Source organism: Gambusia affinis, linkage group LG10 (assembly GCF_019740435.1).
Source record: "Gambusia affinis linkage group LG10, SWU_Gaff_1.0, whole genome shotgun sequence".
NCBI classification, from domain to species: domain Eukaryota; kingdom Metazoa; phylum Chordata; class Actinopteri; order Cyprinodontiformes; family Poeciliidae; genus Gambusia; species Gambusia affinis.
Genome location: NC_057877.1, coordinates 28,907,922 through 28,923,273, shown reverse-complemented (window position 1 = coordinate 28,923,273; position 15,352 = coordinate 28,907,922). Strand labels below are relative to the sequence as shown.

The 15,352-nt window shown below is 37.6% G+C and overlaps 3 protein-coding genes across 3 annotated transcripts; all 3 read right to left on the bottom strand.

The window, feature by feature from the left end:
- Positions 1-324: 324 nt before the first annotated feature.
- LOC122838078 (gastrula zinc finger protein XlCGF26.1-like) lies at positions 325-5,148 on the bottom strand. Its single transcript, XM_044128449.1, has 2 exons — positions 4,762-5,148; positions 325-3,459 (listed from the first exon to the last, which is right to left on the bottom strand). The coding sequence occupies exon 2, from the start codon at positions 3,409-3,411 to the stop codon at positions 1,873-1,875; it is 1,539 nt and encodes a 512-aa protein (XP_043984384.1). The 5' UTR covers positions 3,412-3,459; positions 4,762-5,148; the 3' UTR covers positions 325-1,872.
- Positions 5,149-6,113: 965 nt separating this feature from the next.
- On the bottom strand, positions 6,114-10,509 carry LOC122838094 (oocyte zinc finger protein XlCOF6.1-like). The gene is made up of 2 exons (XM_044128478.1): positions 10,119-10,509; positions 6,114-9,028 (listed from the first exon to the last, which is right to left on the bottom strand). The coding sequence occupies exon 2, from the start codon at positions 9,011-9,013 to the stop codon at positions 7,802-7,804; it is 1,212 nt and encodes a 403-aa protein (XP_043984413.1). The 5' UTR covers positions 9,014-9,028; positions 10,119-10,509; the 3' UTR covers positions 6,114-7,801.
- Positions 10,510-11,198: 689 nt separating this feature from the next.
- LOC122838074 (tripartite motif-containing protein 16-like) lies at positions 11,199-13,976 on the bottom strand. The gene is made up of 2 exons (XM_044128444.1): positions 13,863-13,976; positions 11,199-13,309 (listed from the first exon to the last, which is right to left on the bottom strand). Exon 2 carries the CDS (start codon positions 13,185-13,187, stop codon positions 11,523-11,525), a length of 1,665 nt encoding a protein of 554 aa, XP_043984379.1. The 5' UTR covers positions 13,188-13,309; positions 13,863-13,976; the 3' UTR covers positions 11,199-11,522.
- Between the last annotated feature and the right edge of the window lie 1,376 nt (positions 13,977-15,352).

The following is a 15,352-nucleotide window of genomic DNA, read 5'->3' as shown; positions in this document are numbered from 1 at the left end:
AGGTGATTATGTTTAGCATTTTCCAATAATGAACAGAACCGCACCAACCTTTTATTTAGCGTTTCTGCTTCTTACTGTGGTTGGTAAAGCGACAGAGATGGAGCTTTACCGCCATCCTGTGGTCAGTACGGGATTGACAACAACAAAATACTGTGTTCTGCATTAGACAAACAGACTCTACAATAAATAAACCCACCGTAGCCCCATCAACCTTGTTATAAGATCTCTTATATAGGCATCAACGGTTCAATTTTATACTTGTGTTACATAATTTAGCATTCAAACAAAAAACATTTTCAACCATCATTACGAATCTTTCTCAACTTTAATTTGACATGTCTTCTTCACATTCACTTTAACAAACCAATAATCAGCAGATCAGAACATTATTACATGATAACGCTCATCCTAAAGCGATGATCTGTCAGGGGAAGTTTAAAAAGTGCTGGAAAAGTAAAAAATAATGATTAAAATCATGCGCCTCCTTAAATAAATGTTGTTTTTCCATTGTCTTATGCAAAGTTAGCCTAAATAAATAAAAAATATTTTGTTAAATAAGGGAGAAGTGCTTGGTTAATAAAAAAATGACAAAAAATGAAGAAAAGAAAAGTAGCAGTCAAAAATGAGTTAAGAGTCAGAAGATCATAGAGTCCAAAACAATTGCAAGGATGTTATAGGGGTTGTTAAAGTACATTATTTAATATTAGTGTATAAAATATTTCAGTTAGTCTCATAACTGATTACAGATGCAACAGAAACAAGAGAATCACACATTTACAGGGAGATAACTTGTATTAATGTTAGTCACACTTACACTGTTTTGTAATAAAACAGAAAAAAATATAAAGTGTGATTAATGATTAAAAACAGATTAATGATTGAAATAATAAATTTACTTAAACATATTTTCCAAACTGATGATTTATCAGAAGTTAACTGTTAATGAGGCTTTTAAAGAAAAAGGCTTTATGATTTTATTTGGAGTAATTAAATCAAACGGTGGGAGAAAATAAACGTTTCAGAACAGCATGGAGTTTAAAGTTCACTTAATATAGATTATATTTATTACATTCTGAGCTGTTGAATAAAAAATACAGTCTGATTTAATAAATCAGAATATTAAAGAAAAATACATTCATTTCAGGAACACCACGTCAAACACTATGCAGATTAAATATTCAGACAAATCCATGAACACGTTTTTTTCCTGTTATGATTTTTCACTTACTAAATTTTAACTTAACATTAAACTTAAATGTTCTGTTTAATTCTGACAGATGAGCCTCACTGGGGCGTATTTTCCACTTTACTGAATGTAACTGTACCTTTAGTTATAAACCCGGAGTTTCTGCCAAGCCTCTCATATCAACCACAAACTCTAAAATGTAGCTTGTGAAATTTGGTACCTTATTTTGTTCATAAAAATGAGCAGAAATACTTTTAATTTATTGTCATTTTAACCTGGATTTGAATTTGACTGAAGTCCAAAATTTTTTATTTTTTTTTGCTTCATTGTACAAGTGCACTCAGTCATTCCAAAATCAAAGTACTGATGGGTAAATCAAAGATAATTATTATTTATTTTAAACCAATATAAGTACTTTTATTAAGCATTAATAAGATTTTTGCTTTTTAGAAAACTGAAGACAAGAAAAAGTCTGGAGAAAAATCTGATGTTTCTCCATAATCCGTTTTCTTTCTTCAACTAATCAATTCCTGAACAATAAACAATAACAATAAGATTATTTGTCCAGTAGGTGGTGCTGTTACTCCAAATCCAGACAGGTTCAGTCATAACAGATCAGATTTGACCCATTTTTAAGTAAACAAAAAGGGTAAAACTAATGCAAGTAAAACCAACTGGAGGCTCATTTAACACACATGTTTAGTCAGTTTGCCTCTGGAAATAAAGGCCTCTCCACACGACTCGCAGGAAAACGGTTTCTCGCCTGTGTGAGTCCTCATGTGGACAGTTAATGTGTATTTCTTGGTGAAACTTTTACCACAATATGGACATGAGAAAGACTTTTCACCCGAGTGGGTTCTGACATGATTGAGCAGGATAGTGTTGTCAGTGAAAGACCTTCCACATATATCACAGGAATATGGCTTCTCGCCTGTGTGGGTTCTCATGTGAATAGTCAAGTTGTGCTTTCGAGCAAAACTTTTCCCACAGTCCAAGCAGACATGGGGCTTCTCGCCCGTGTGAATTCGGATGTGTCCGTTCAGACTTCCTCGCTCCCTGAAGGTTTTCCCACAGGTCAGGCACGGGAATGGCTTCTCGCCTGTGTGAATCCTCATGTGACGAGCCAGATCGTAGCTGTAGTTAAAAGACGAGTCACAGACCTTGCAGGCAAAGGGCTTCCCCTTTGTGTGAGCTCTCACGTGAAAGTTGAAGGTGATCTTCCTGATGAAACGTTCCCCGCAAATATGACACGAGAAAGGCTTCTCACCCGTGTGCGTTCTCATGTGGACGTTCAAATCGTAGCGTCTGGAGAAACCTTTCCCACAAGTTGAGCAGGAACAGGGCTTCTCGCCTGTGTGGGTTCTTGTGTGGCTGGCCCACTGGCTGGTGGTTCTGAAGGATTTATCACACAGTTCACATGGATAGGGCTTCTCGCCCGTATGAACCCTTTCGTGTTTAGTTAGGTTGTTTTGCTTGGTGAAGGTTTTCCCACAGGTCTCGCATCGGAAAGGATTCCCAGCGATGTGGATTTTTGTGTGGCTGGCCCACTGACTGGTGGTTCTGAAGGATTTATCACACAGTTCACAAGGGTAGGGTTTCTCTCCTGTGTGAATTCTCATGTGGACGGTCAAGTTATTCTGCTTGTTGAAACCTTTTCCGCAGGTCGCACACTGGAAAGGCTTCCCGTCTTTGTGAGTCCTCAGGTGAGCCGTCAGGTATCGAAGTTGAGTGAACGTTTGGCCGCATGTTTCACAGGAAGGCAGGTTCTTTTTATACCGTTTCTTTCTCGGCTTTGGCTCTTTATCTCTATTTGATCCCAAGGCTTTCAGGTTGCTTCCTTGTTGATGGTTCTCACCATCAGGAGAGTTTTCAGAGAAAAGTTTGGTTTTGTTTGGTTCTGGTTGATTCTCTTCTTTAATCTCTTGCTTCACAACAAGCCACTTTTCATCCTGGTCCTCCTGTTCCTCCTTAATCAGCACCGGTTCTGGTTCCTCTTTAACCTGCTTACCAGTCTCCCTCATCTGCTCCAGTTGCGGTACATTGTTGACGACGTCCTCATGGACAGAAGTCACCAAAACCGTTTCTACCTCCTGCTTAATTAAAAGCTTCTCTTCATCCTGATGGAGGCGAAACTCTCCCGCTTCTTCTTTGACTGACTGAGGTTCTGGATCCCTGTTCTTCGTCGCCATCGGCTGGGATTCTGGTTCCGACTGCTCCTCCTTCATTACTTGACATTTAGTCCGTCGAAATGTTGGAAATGGGATTTGATCAGCCTGCAGGAAAAAATAGAAGATGTTTAATGTTAAGATTGCTAAAAATGCTAAATGTTTTCCTTTATAGATTTGATCAAAATGTTTAAAAATTGCTTTTAAAATCAATCAGAAAACATCAAAACTACAAATTACATCTGAAAAAATATGAGTTAATATTTACACAGCAAATGGTAAAGAGCATAAAGATTATTTAAAATCATTTAAAAACTTTTGAAAAATTAAAATAGTAAAGTCTGATGTATTCAGTTGCAAGATTTCAGTTTCTTTTCATGTTTGCTTCTTGAGAAAACTTTTTAAAATGTTGATCAAACCAGATTATTTATGTCAAAACTGTTAACTTAGTTTTTAACGTCACTATTTCCCAAATTAGGGCCAGACTAAAGAATTTTGTTTTTTAATTACAAGAATAAAGTTTAAACAATGTGAAAATAAAGTCATAATATTAGCAGAATAAATTTGGAATATTAACATAAAATGTGGTAAAATTAGAAGAAAATCTAATTTTAAAGAACAAATAAAAGTTTCAATCCGTGATCCAGATCTAAATCATGCAGAACTTATTAAATTACTACTTTTTTCTTCCAGTAGTATTAGTTTATTCTAGAATTATGACTTTATTCTCAATTTTAAAACAATCCTCTTAATTTTGCAAGGAAACATTTCATAACTATTTCATGAAGCACAGTGTTAATTTTCTTCCTTTAATTTGCATATTTGTCCATTTGGGGAGGCAACACTTCTGGTTTTCATCCCAAATCACAGGATTTGGTCTAATGATGATGACATTTAAAGCGTAGAAGAACTTAATTTGTAATAATGATTTCATGATGCAAAAGGTGGACTGGAGCTCATGGACATGTATTTAAAACACTGTAATGATGAAAAAGCTAAGTATTGTTTCAGCAATAGCAGCATCAACAACAAAAGAAAATTCAATCAACATTCACCCACCACACTGGGATTAAAAAGTCTATTTTATTCCTTAAGTGACAAATATGAAATTATTTTTTTCAAATAGATGTAACTTCAGGGACTAAGAAGTTAATATTTATTTTCTTTGTGTTTAACGATTTACAGCAACGTAATATATTCTGCTTTGGGTTTATAACAGTTTACTAAAAATGCAAACAAACTCCCTTTAGTCCCAATAAAACCGCGGCTCCGGTAACTTAAATACTTCTTTAGCTGAAGTTGCCTCTACCAACATGGCGGCCACGCTGACATGTTGCTGCAGCTCCACCAATATAGCAGACAGGCAAGCTAGCACTTATTCCTGTAGTTGAAAAGACAAGCTCCTCTTACCGATCAAACTTGTTTTCCACTTAAACGAGAAACTCATTAAACATCCCAGGATCCACTAAATCTCCAGTTTGTCTGTTTTTAAGACATGTTCGTGTTTTTGGCTTCAATGAAACTGGTTGCTTCTGTCCCTCGGGGAGTTAGCTTCTCGGTTAGCTCAGAGGCTAACGGGTTTCCCTCAGGCTCTTACTGTTGACAAAACGGAAAGGAATCGGCGTTAATGGCAAGCTGTAACTACTATCGAAGCCCGGGGTGGAATATCGTTTTAAGCGGTCGTTAAATGAAGAGCACGGAGCTTTTCCGCCTCTAAGTTGTTCGTAGTAACCCAGCTTGGAGAGACATTATCGCGTTTTCTCTGTGAGGATGTTTCCCAACATGCTCTGCCCTGCTGCACAGTGTCATCACCGCTGGTGCATTAAAGTACAACCTCACATACCCTACATTTGTAAAAAATAATGTAACTTATAGTGAAATAAAATGGTCACCACAGTCATATTCAACACCTTCTAAGCAACATAATACTAAGAATAAAAAAAACCTAAAAATAACAGCAATAGTTGCTTTAATTGTGTAAAGGATCTTTACCTTTTGGTAGAAATGAGGTTTAGATTAAGGCGTCATTGAAATATTTTAATTTCATCGCATTTTATCACTAAAAGCACTAAAGTGGCTTGTTAGTCTGCTGGGATCTAATGTTTTAAAATCACTTCACTTCAAGGTATTTTTCTATTCATTTTCTGACTTAAATACATATTATAGACTAAGAATGATCAACGATGTTGCTTCACTTCAAACTTCTTTAGATAATTTTGCATATTTGTAAGCAAATTCAAGTATATAAGTTACTCGTTGCTCTTTCAAATTTATTTATCGAGTTGCTTGTTCTGAAAGTTGGAGACAGAAAACATCTGATGATTTAGTTACTTCCTGTGCCTGAGCACAGTAAACAGAATGCAGGATGAAGAAAGTCACTAAGAGAAGAAGCTTTTGGACCATAGAAGAAGAGCCGTGTGTGTTTTAAACATTTTTAGCCTCTCAGAACAGAAGCAGTTCTGCAAAAGGATCCATGAGGTTCTGCACAGCTACAGAACCATCTTGGTGCCACGTCACAATGATGTTTGCTTTTAAAAAGTAAACATAAAACCCCAGTACTTCAAAATCCAAACTGGACATGTATATCTTTTGTTGAAATTCAGAATTTCTAGATTGTTTCATTCACAAGGTCATCATTTTATTGGGAAAAGCATTCCTGTCCTTCTGTTCTTCATTTGTCTGGCTGTGGTTCTCCAGGAATAGTTTCTATTTGTTGCACCTGATGCATCACATCATACATACACAGAATCAGCACAGAGAACTTTCCTCCAAAGCATAGGACTTTATTAACACAATATTTAACCTTAAAGTCAAAATATTGAGCCAAACTCAAAGTTATCAACATGCAACCTGATGACTACACAAAAGAAATAAACTTAGAAACTCTTTTATAATAGTAAAATAATAGAAAACAACAATGCAGCAAAGTCACAGTTCAGGATGGGATTTGGTAGAACATCAGTGTAAAATCTAATAAGGAATCAATCAGGGAAACAAATGAAGACGTTGCAACAGACAGCAAGGCATGAAATCACCTGCAGCCGTTTCTGCAGGGTGAGTTAAGTTTAAACAAAAGATTAGCAACTCATTTGTTTGTTTTTGCTAATAAGTCAATTTAAACAAAGTAAAAGTAGCAAATATGGATTTTTAAACATGCAGCACTGGAGCGATGTAGGAAGTACTAACTGTTTGGGGGAAACTAGTGTTTTGAAGATGGCTTGGGAAAAAAGTTTTTTATTTACTCATTTAATCAGTATATGTTTTAAAGCAAAGATCAGTTATAAGTTGTGAAAATAATTCAGCTCACTGCTACCAATCAGATGTAAATATATATTTTTTGTTTAAAATAAAGTCAGTTAAAGTTTAAATTCACATTTTATTTTCTTTGCAAAGAGAAGTGGTGTCATGGTGTCTAAACTAGAACAACAGTGAGAGTTGTAGAGTAAAAACATTTTTACAAGCGACATAAGTGATTTTCAGCCACATAAAGTGATGGAGATTCTAAAAAAGACAAAATAATCAATAGATTCGTTTCCTATTAAAATAATTGGTAGTTGGATCCTTAATCTATCCATTTAACCAGCTCTGCACAACAAACTCAGTACTCTGCTTTGAAACCGTCCATTAGAAAAGATAATCAAGCAATGAAATGGTTGAATATTCAGAAGGAAAAACAGGACTTAGCAATTTGAAAACACATCAAACCAATAAAATAAATCGATATCTGAATCCTAAACTAATTTATCGCTGCCCAGAGACAATCCCCTTACTGACTGGCAATAACTTTCTTTGAGTAGGAAGTTCAGAAGACCTTAAAGGTCAGGGTCTGATTTTCTCTTTTGAAATTACAAGAATAAGATCATCATATCTGTTAAATAAAGAGGATATTGAATATTACGGGAAATATTTGCTTTAATGACAGTAAAATGATGAAGACCTGACAAGATCAACTCAGCAAGTCCATGTGATTCTTTCTCTGAAATAAACTCAGTCATTTGCATGATTATTCAATCTACTGACAATAATGCTTAAAAATCAAGTATTTCATTTTTATAAAACTGATACCAAAGTTTAACTTTACAAGACATTCCTCATTTTAGTCACTTTTCAGGAAGGAATTCTAATAAAATTACTGCTGTTGCATCGTACATTCCTAACACTTTCCTACTTCACTCCCCTAAAATACAACCTCATTCTGGTAATCTGAATAAAATCTGAATAAAATCACTCTACTCTTATGGCTGTTCTCATATTATTGCAACTTTATTGTGCAATTCCAATCTTATTCTCGTAATATCTGTTTTTCCTTTTATATTCCATCATACAATCCTAACACTTTGCATTTTAAGATTCCAATGTCAGTAAAACTTTAGCATGATTGGTAAAAATGTCAACCTTTGAGCCCCCTGCTGGGTTTCTAGAGATCATTGCTTGATGGATTGATTTTCCATCAACCAAGATGTTTTTCATCTTTTCGAGACCTTATGTGTTGCCTGAAATGACTGTTGTCACTGAAACATTTCCCACATGCTTTGCAAGAATACGGCTTCTCTCCTGTGTGAGTCCTCATGTGAACCGTCAGATTATACTTCTGAGCAAAACCTTTTCCACAAACGCGACACACAAAAGGTCTTTCACCCGTATGAACTCTGATGTGTGTTTTTAAACTTCCTTTCTCCCTGAAATTCTTTCCACAGGTCACGCATGAGAACGGCTTCTCCCCTGTGTGAATCATTTCATGATTAGACAAATGCCAGCTATAATTGAAAGAACTGCCGCAGACTTTACAGATATATGGCTTCTCGCCTGTGTGACTCCTCTCGTGAACATTCAAGGTAGTCTTTCTGGCAAAAAGTTTTCCACATGTTAGACATGACAAAGATTTCCCACTTGAGTGAATCTGCACGTGCCTGTTGAGTGTGTTTTTATGGGTAAAACATTTTCCACAAGTCGGGCATGGAAAGGTCTTCTCCCCTATGTGAGTTCTGGTGTGGCTGGCCCACTGACCGTTGGTCCTGAAAGATTTATCGCACAGTTCACAGGGAAAGGGTTTCTCCCCTGTATGAATTGTCCTGTGGGCAGTCAAGTTGCTCTGCTTGGTGAAACCTTTTCCGCAGGTGGCACACTGGAAAGGTTTTCCATCTTTGTGAGTCCTCAGGTGAACAGTCAGGTATCGAAACTGAGTGAAACTGTCACCACATATTTCACAGGAGAAAGACTTTTTCTTCCGTGACGTCAGTTTTTTCACTTCATTTGCGTTTTTCTGATTGCTTCCTCGTTGAAGTTGGCTCTCGTTTTCATAAACGCTTGCAGAGAGGAGTAAGTCTTGGTTTGGTTCTGGTTTACTAGGAGGAGTCACCATGACAGTCTCTGTCTCCAGCTTCACTGCAAGCTGCTCTTCGTCCTCTTTAACCCTTACAGACTCACGTTCCTCCTTTATCATGTCGTCACCAGCAGGGGTCACTGTGAAGGAGTCCGTCTCCACCTTCATTACAAGCAGCTCTTCCTCCGGGGAGACGCAGAGTTCAACCTGTTCTTCTTTGACTGGTCGAGGTTCCGGTTCCTCCTGTTCCACTTTAATTTTTTGAGCGTTTGAACTGGAGTTTATCTCTTGGTGAACGAGAAACCGATCAGCAACAACCTCCCAAGTAAAAGTGGACATGGTGGAGTGGAAGACCTGATGCAGAGAAGAACAGAAGCAGAACTTTAACTAGAAGATTTTAAATAAATCTGAAATATTTGGAGTTGCTTGCTCAGGATTAATTGCTGTAGATTCAAAAGCTTGATTAAATCTCTGCTCTGACATTTAGGCCTGAAACAGTTAAAGCAGATTAGTTGTGAAAAACTAAATAATCATCAGCTAATTTAGTAATCAAATAACTGCTAACAAAATATAGACTCAAAAGAAGACCATTTGCTGAGAAACAACACAGATCTGTAATGAAACTAAAACTGTATAGAAAAAAAGTTACAGTCTAATTCTGTTCTACCCAGAATCTCTCAGGTGGTAGTTTAACCTGCATCACATTTCTTAAAAATAATAATAAGAAGAAGAATTTAAAAATTCTCCTATTGAACTTTTTCTATCCAAGTATTAGTGGAAACCAGTATCACCAGATCAGCCCTTCACTGTCCTGGACGCTCAGTCCAGCAGAAAGGCCTGAGCTTTTCACATGTTGTTGTTAGAAGTATTTATTTAGCTGCAGATGCTTCATTTGCTGCAAATGCTCCAGTGTTCACTAAAGGAATGCTGCCTTATTGAAATTTAGGCAGTGTTTATTTTCCTACTAAAAAAGATCAGATTGTTTATATTTTAATGCAATTTCAATATTTTTAAATGGCAGAACCTGCAATTTTGTTTCATTTGATTACTGGAATACTGAAAAAATAGCTGATTTTTTGTCCACATTTTGTTAATGTAAAAGTACTAACAGTGGTGAAAGTTTTGTCATCTGCAGGTTAGTGCTCTTTTTGTTATTTGAACTGGGCTAAACACATTTTCAATTAGTTTTTAATACTTTCTTCTCTTTCTTAAAGCTGTGGAGCTATATACAATCAATATCAGACTCCATCAACAATTAGGCTCTCAAAACTATTTATATATGTGTATTTTGTATGAGTTTGTTTACTGTTTGTTGTATGCTGTTGCGTTTCTTTCTGTTTTTACTGGCCGCTGTTTCCACTCCCAATATGGCGGAAAGGCAACGTCTCCTTCCAGAAGATAGCTAACATTTACTGTCCCAGCACGTCAAATATTGCTCTCTTACCGTGAAAATCTCGTTCGTGTTCCTCGGAGAAGGAGATGCTAGCAGTGCAGAGCCCAGTTAATATCCGTTAACAGTCGGTTTTGTCCCCTTTTCTCTAAAACTAAACTGTTTGCTTCTTGATTATAGTGTTAGCTTGTCCGCTAGCTTTGAGGCTAACTAACTCTATCAGGCAGCTGTTGCTCCTAAAACTAGAGGAAACTAGGTGTTAAAGGCCTGTTTCAAATATTAACAAAGCTAAGAAGGCGATATGACTGTTTTAATAAAAAGCGAAGAACTCAAACTTTATTTCCTCATCTTCTTTCTTTTAGCTGTTGGGGTTGAACGAAGCCCCATTCGTTCATTGCTTCGTCTTCTAATTATTCTCGTCCAGCAAACAACCTAAAAGTGCTCCACTGCTGCCACCAGCTGGTAGGGAGTGTGGACATTGGATTCTGACATCTAAGTAAAAGTACACTGAAGTACCTGTAATATTGTAATCTCCTAATATACATTTCTCATTTCAATCTTTTCAAGGTATCGTATTTCTTGCCATAATGTCTTCAACTGTCTCTTCCTGATCATAAAACTTTCAATTGATTGTCTGTGTTTATTTTCCTTACTTTCTTCTTGTACTATTGTACAATTTGCATTATTTGCTGTTATTTCCACCGTTATTTATTTTTTTTTTTTTGCTTTCTCTGCTGTTTTTCTCTCCATAGTTTAGAACACGACAGAAATCAAAACAGGGTAAACAGGCAGCTTAAAGGCTGAGAGTGAAAGGGACGAGCTGGTTAAAACTGTCGGTGTTAAAAGGTTAGCGCATGAAATTAATCTAAAAAGTTTAAAGTGTTAGTATTACATAATGCAGATTAATTGTATTACCCGTTTTGACCCAAAAGCCTCTCTCCATGGTTAACATGCCTGTTAACGGTCTGGTACTGCGGTCTGCAGCGGAGAGTCGAGTGAAAAGCTAACACTAGAAGTGCAGCTATGGCTGCCTCTGCCATGTTTTGAGGTTGTTGTCTTTCTGAAAAGTTGGGTAAAGAGAGTCAGCTGGTGAGTTCAGCAGCAAAGTTCACTTAAAAAAAAAACACTGTGATGAACGTTTGGATAAAACAATCAATTTTATTTTTAATGTTAGTTTCAGTTCTCTTCTTTGAATCACAATAAATTATAGAGCAACTTCATTTCACTTCAATCTCAACTGATCTAAACAAGAACAACATTTGTTCAGCAGAACAGAGGAAGTTAGACAGCAAATATATCATAAATATTAAATATTAGAGACAGAAATCATCCGCAGTGATTTCCATTATGGCTCCTGGAAAGCAGAGAACTACAATCAAATCAGAGAAATAAAGAGCAGAACAGCTGAAACATCAAATCAATGAACCCTGATCAATAATCCGACAGAAGAGAGGAAATCTATCTGGGTTTAAAGAACTTTACAGAACCACAAACATAAACCCCAGCGTGCAGCGGCTGAGTGAATCTGGTCTGGACTCTGTGGATCAGAGTCGTGGTTTCAGAGACGCTGTAGAAGGACAGAAGACCTGCTGCGTGGTCCAGATACACTCCCACTCTGGAGGAAACTGGACCTGAGATGAGGGTCCAGATGTTGTTGTGACCAAAACTAAAACCACTTTGTGAACAACTCAACACCCAAGAATTGACATTATGTCCAAATACACATTCATTTCCCCATCCTGCTTTCTTGATATTCTTGTAAGCGACTCCTACATAAACTTGCTGGCCGCTCCAGTCCACCTCCCAGTAACATCGTCCAGTCAGACTCTCTCTGCTCAGGACCTGATAACATCCAGTGAATCTGTCTGGATGTTGAGAGTAAGACTGATGTTGACACATTCTTTGTGCCTTCCTCCTCCTCTCTGATAATAACAGATTTCTGTGTGCTGTGTTTGGATCCAGAGTGATTTCACGTGAATATTTTAAGAATCCAGTTCTGGTTGTTGGTTCTGGTCCTGACAGTAGATCATCCACCTCAGTGACCATCAGTGAGATGTTTGTCCATGAGTCTCTCAGGACGTCCTGTAGTTTCTCTCTGAGCTCTGACACAGCTGCTGTCACGTCCTCAAAGTGTCTGATTGGACGGATGTTGATGCTGGATGAGCCTTTAGACTCACTGAGTGCTGGCAGTGAGGGGTAGTGGAGGAGAAACTGGTTGTGATCCTCTGTGTGTGAGAGCTGCTCCAGCTCAGCGTCTTTCCTCTTCAGCTCAGTGATCTCCTGCTCCAGCTTCTCCTGAACATCTTTGACTCGACTCACTTCAGTTTCCTGCTGGGATCTGATCTGCTGCTTCACATCAGAGCTTCTTTCCTGGAGGAGACGGATCAGCTCAGTGAAGATCTCCTCACTGTCCTCCACTGTTTTATCAGCAGAGTGATTCATGGCCTCCACCTCCTGGTGAAGCAGCTTCACATCTTTCTCTCTGTCCTGGATTCTCTGCTGGATGTTTCCTCGTCTCTCCTCCAGCTCTCTCTGCCTCTCAGTCCTTTCTGCTGCAGCTGACACTGTGTCGTGGTCTTTATGTTCCTCCATTAAACAGATGAGACAGATACACTTCTGATCAGTGCGGCAGAACAGCTTCATCACCTCATCATGCTTAGAGCAGATTTTCTCCTGCAGGTTCTTGGACGGTTCCACCAGGTTGTGTTTCTTCAGTCCACGGACATCAAGGTGAGGTTGGAGGTGATTCCTACAGTAGGAAACCAAACAGACCAGACAGGACCTGAGGGCTTTCAGCTTCCTCCCAGTGCAGATATCACAGGCCACATCTTCAGGTCCAGCATAGCAGTGATCAGCAGGAGCTGGTTGGAGTCCAGTCTTCTTCAGCTGCTCCACTAAAGCTGCTAGCATGGTGCTCTTCTGCAGGACAGGCCTGGGTGTGAAGGTCTGTCTGCACTGAGGGCAGTGGTAGATTTTCTTCTCCTTATTTTCATCCCAGAAGCTTTTAATACAGTTCATGCAGTAACTGTGTCCACAGGGAATCGTCACCGGATCCTTCAGTAGATCCAGACAGATGGAACAGGAGAAAGTTTCTCTGTAGACATGAACTGCCTGCTGTGCCATTTCTCCTCTCTGTCACACTGACTGTTAGTTTAATTTTCTGAGAACAGAAACTAGTTTGAGCTCTGATCCACCTGCAGCCAGTCAGGTTTTATCCTCAGTCAGACTCCAGTCAGGTTGAAGAGCTGTTTTAGATCAGGAAGTAAAAATCATAAAAGTTACATTTTAAACTTCTTCACATTTTTCTGTCCCTCCTCCCCCACAGATTTTTAACATCTAAACTATCCACTCTACCAGATAACGAAATACAATATTTGCTGAAGAAACTGTGTGTGTTTGGTTGCTCAGGGAAATCAGTTCCCTGTTTCCTAACTGGCAACAGGACAGAGAGGGCAAAAGGTACATCATGTTCACACCAGTTTATTTACTGTTGCTGAAAATGCAACAGCAAATAGCAGTAAAAATTTGCTTCAACAGCAGAAATACCAGAAAACATTTCATTCATATCCCATGCTGCTCCCAACCAGGATAAAGCTTTACTGGTGGATTTGTGAGATTGAATTTCTTAAGAAGCACATTCCTTTCATTGTAGCATTGAAATCCACTAATCACCACTGTAAGAGCTGATACCAATCATTTTACAATGTTTCCATTTACATGCTGCTTTAAGTCCGTGTCAAATAAACATCTGAACACACAAAATACATTAAAACTAAATCATTTTTACAATCAACACACCTTTTGACTCTTTGGACGCCGGGCTGCCAGTTTGAAACAATGTTTGTTGTTTCTCCGTGAAAAGCAAAGATCTGTACTAACCGCTCTACTAACCGCTCTACTAACCGCTCTACTAACCGCTCTACTAACCGCTGCATTTGGGGGAAAACTAACTAACTGCACTAGATAAAAAGTGTAAGTTTGAAAGTAAACAGCTCAACAAGAAGTCAAGGACTTCACTACATAAACATCAAAATTATTGGAAAAATAAAACGTTCAAATTTGCTGTAATAAAAACAGAAAAAACAAATGTGACATTATTGCAATGTTTTATTGGCTCTATTTTGATCCATACTTCTGCTGTTTTTATACTTTTAGTAGTTTTTGTTTCATTATAATTGAGATTGAACTATTTGACTATTATTTTCTTGATAATTCAGTTGTAAACCCAACTTAATCATTTTGATCTGAGTTAATGTTTTTATCAGTAATTTCCCAAACCAAATTTAGACTCTTATTGTACCACAATATAACGAACAGAAAACTTGACAACTTCCACTGGAATTAAGTTGTTTTACTGAAGACAGCCAATCACAGAGAGCAGTTCAAATATTAAAATTAAATTATTAGAACCCAAGAAGTTTATATTTTCATGTGGAAAAGTGTCAGCAGTGATCTTCTTTATGTGACACAGAGAACTACATTTAAACCAGAAAAATTAATGATGAAAATGCAGAAAACTCACAACAATGAACTCAGATCAACAATCAGAGAGATAAGAGGGAATCTCATCTGGGTTCTGCAGAGTTCTGTTCTGGGTTTTCAGAACTCTGCAGAGGATCTATAGTTACAAATGTGACTTGGTATTGATCTCAATACCCAGCTGACCGTCAAAGTGTTCTTATCCTGACACTCTTTGCATAACGTCTGGATATAACAGGAAAGCAGTGCTGTCCTTTTGAAGTCTATCTCTGATTAACTTTTTCCTCAACCTAAGCCGCATTGTTCAGCAATAACACAGTTGTTTAAAAGTCTCGTAAATTTCTCTCAAATCTCTTTTTGCATTTAGGAAAAATTGAGTGTTATGGGTCTGCAGTCGGTGCAGATATGATGTGGAGAAAGGAAGTCTTTATTATTTAAAAAGGTTCCTGACCTCATTATTCTTTGTGGAAATACAATTTGTGCATCAAAAATCACTTTTTAATGATTTGGAGTTTTCAACCCCAAATAAAATAATTTTAAGAGAGTTATTCTTTAACATACAGCCTTTAAAATTAGCAAACACATTTTACACCTTGTAGATAATAAACTCCTGACTATCAACATAAAATCCTACTTTAAAATGTGTAAAGCTGCAGCTCTTCTGTTCATTTGTGCTTCTTTACTGAAGGCTGTTTCTCTTCCTAATAGGCAGAAATGGACATTTCTCTGCAAATGAGCTAGTCAGTGCTACATCTGGCTAGTTTTCATTTTAAGATGGATTCTCAGCCCATCTTTATAGACTCTTCATA

What these genes read in the sequence shown, in the direction of transcription:
- LOC122838078 (XM_044128449.1), bottom strand. Translation starts at nt 3,411, where the DNA reads ATGAAGGAGGAGCAGTCGGAACCAGAATCCCAGCCGATGGCGACGAAG.
- LOC122838074 (XM_044128444.1), bottom strand. Translation starts at nt 13,187, where the DNA reads ATGGCACAGCAGGCAGTTCATGTCTACAGAGAAACTTTCTCCTGTTCC.
- LOC122838094 (XM_044128478.1), bottom strand. Translation starts at nt 9,013, where the DNA reads ATGTCCACTTTTACTTGGGAGGTTGTTGCTGATCGGTTTCTCGTTCAC.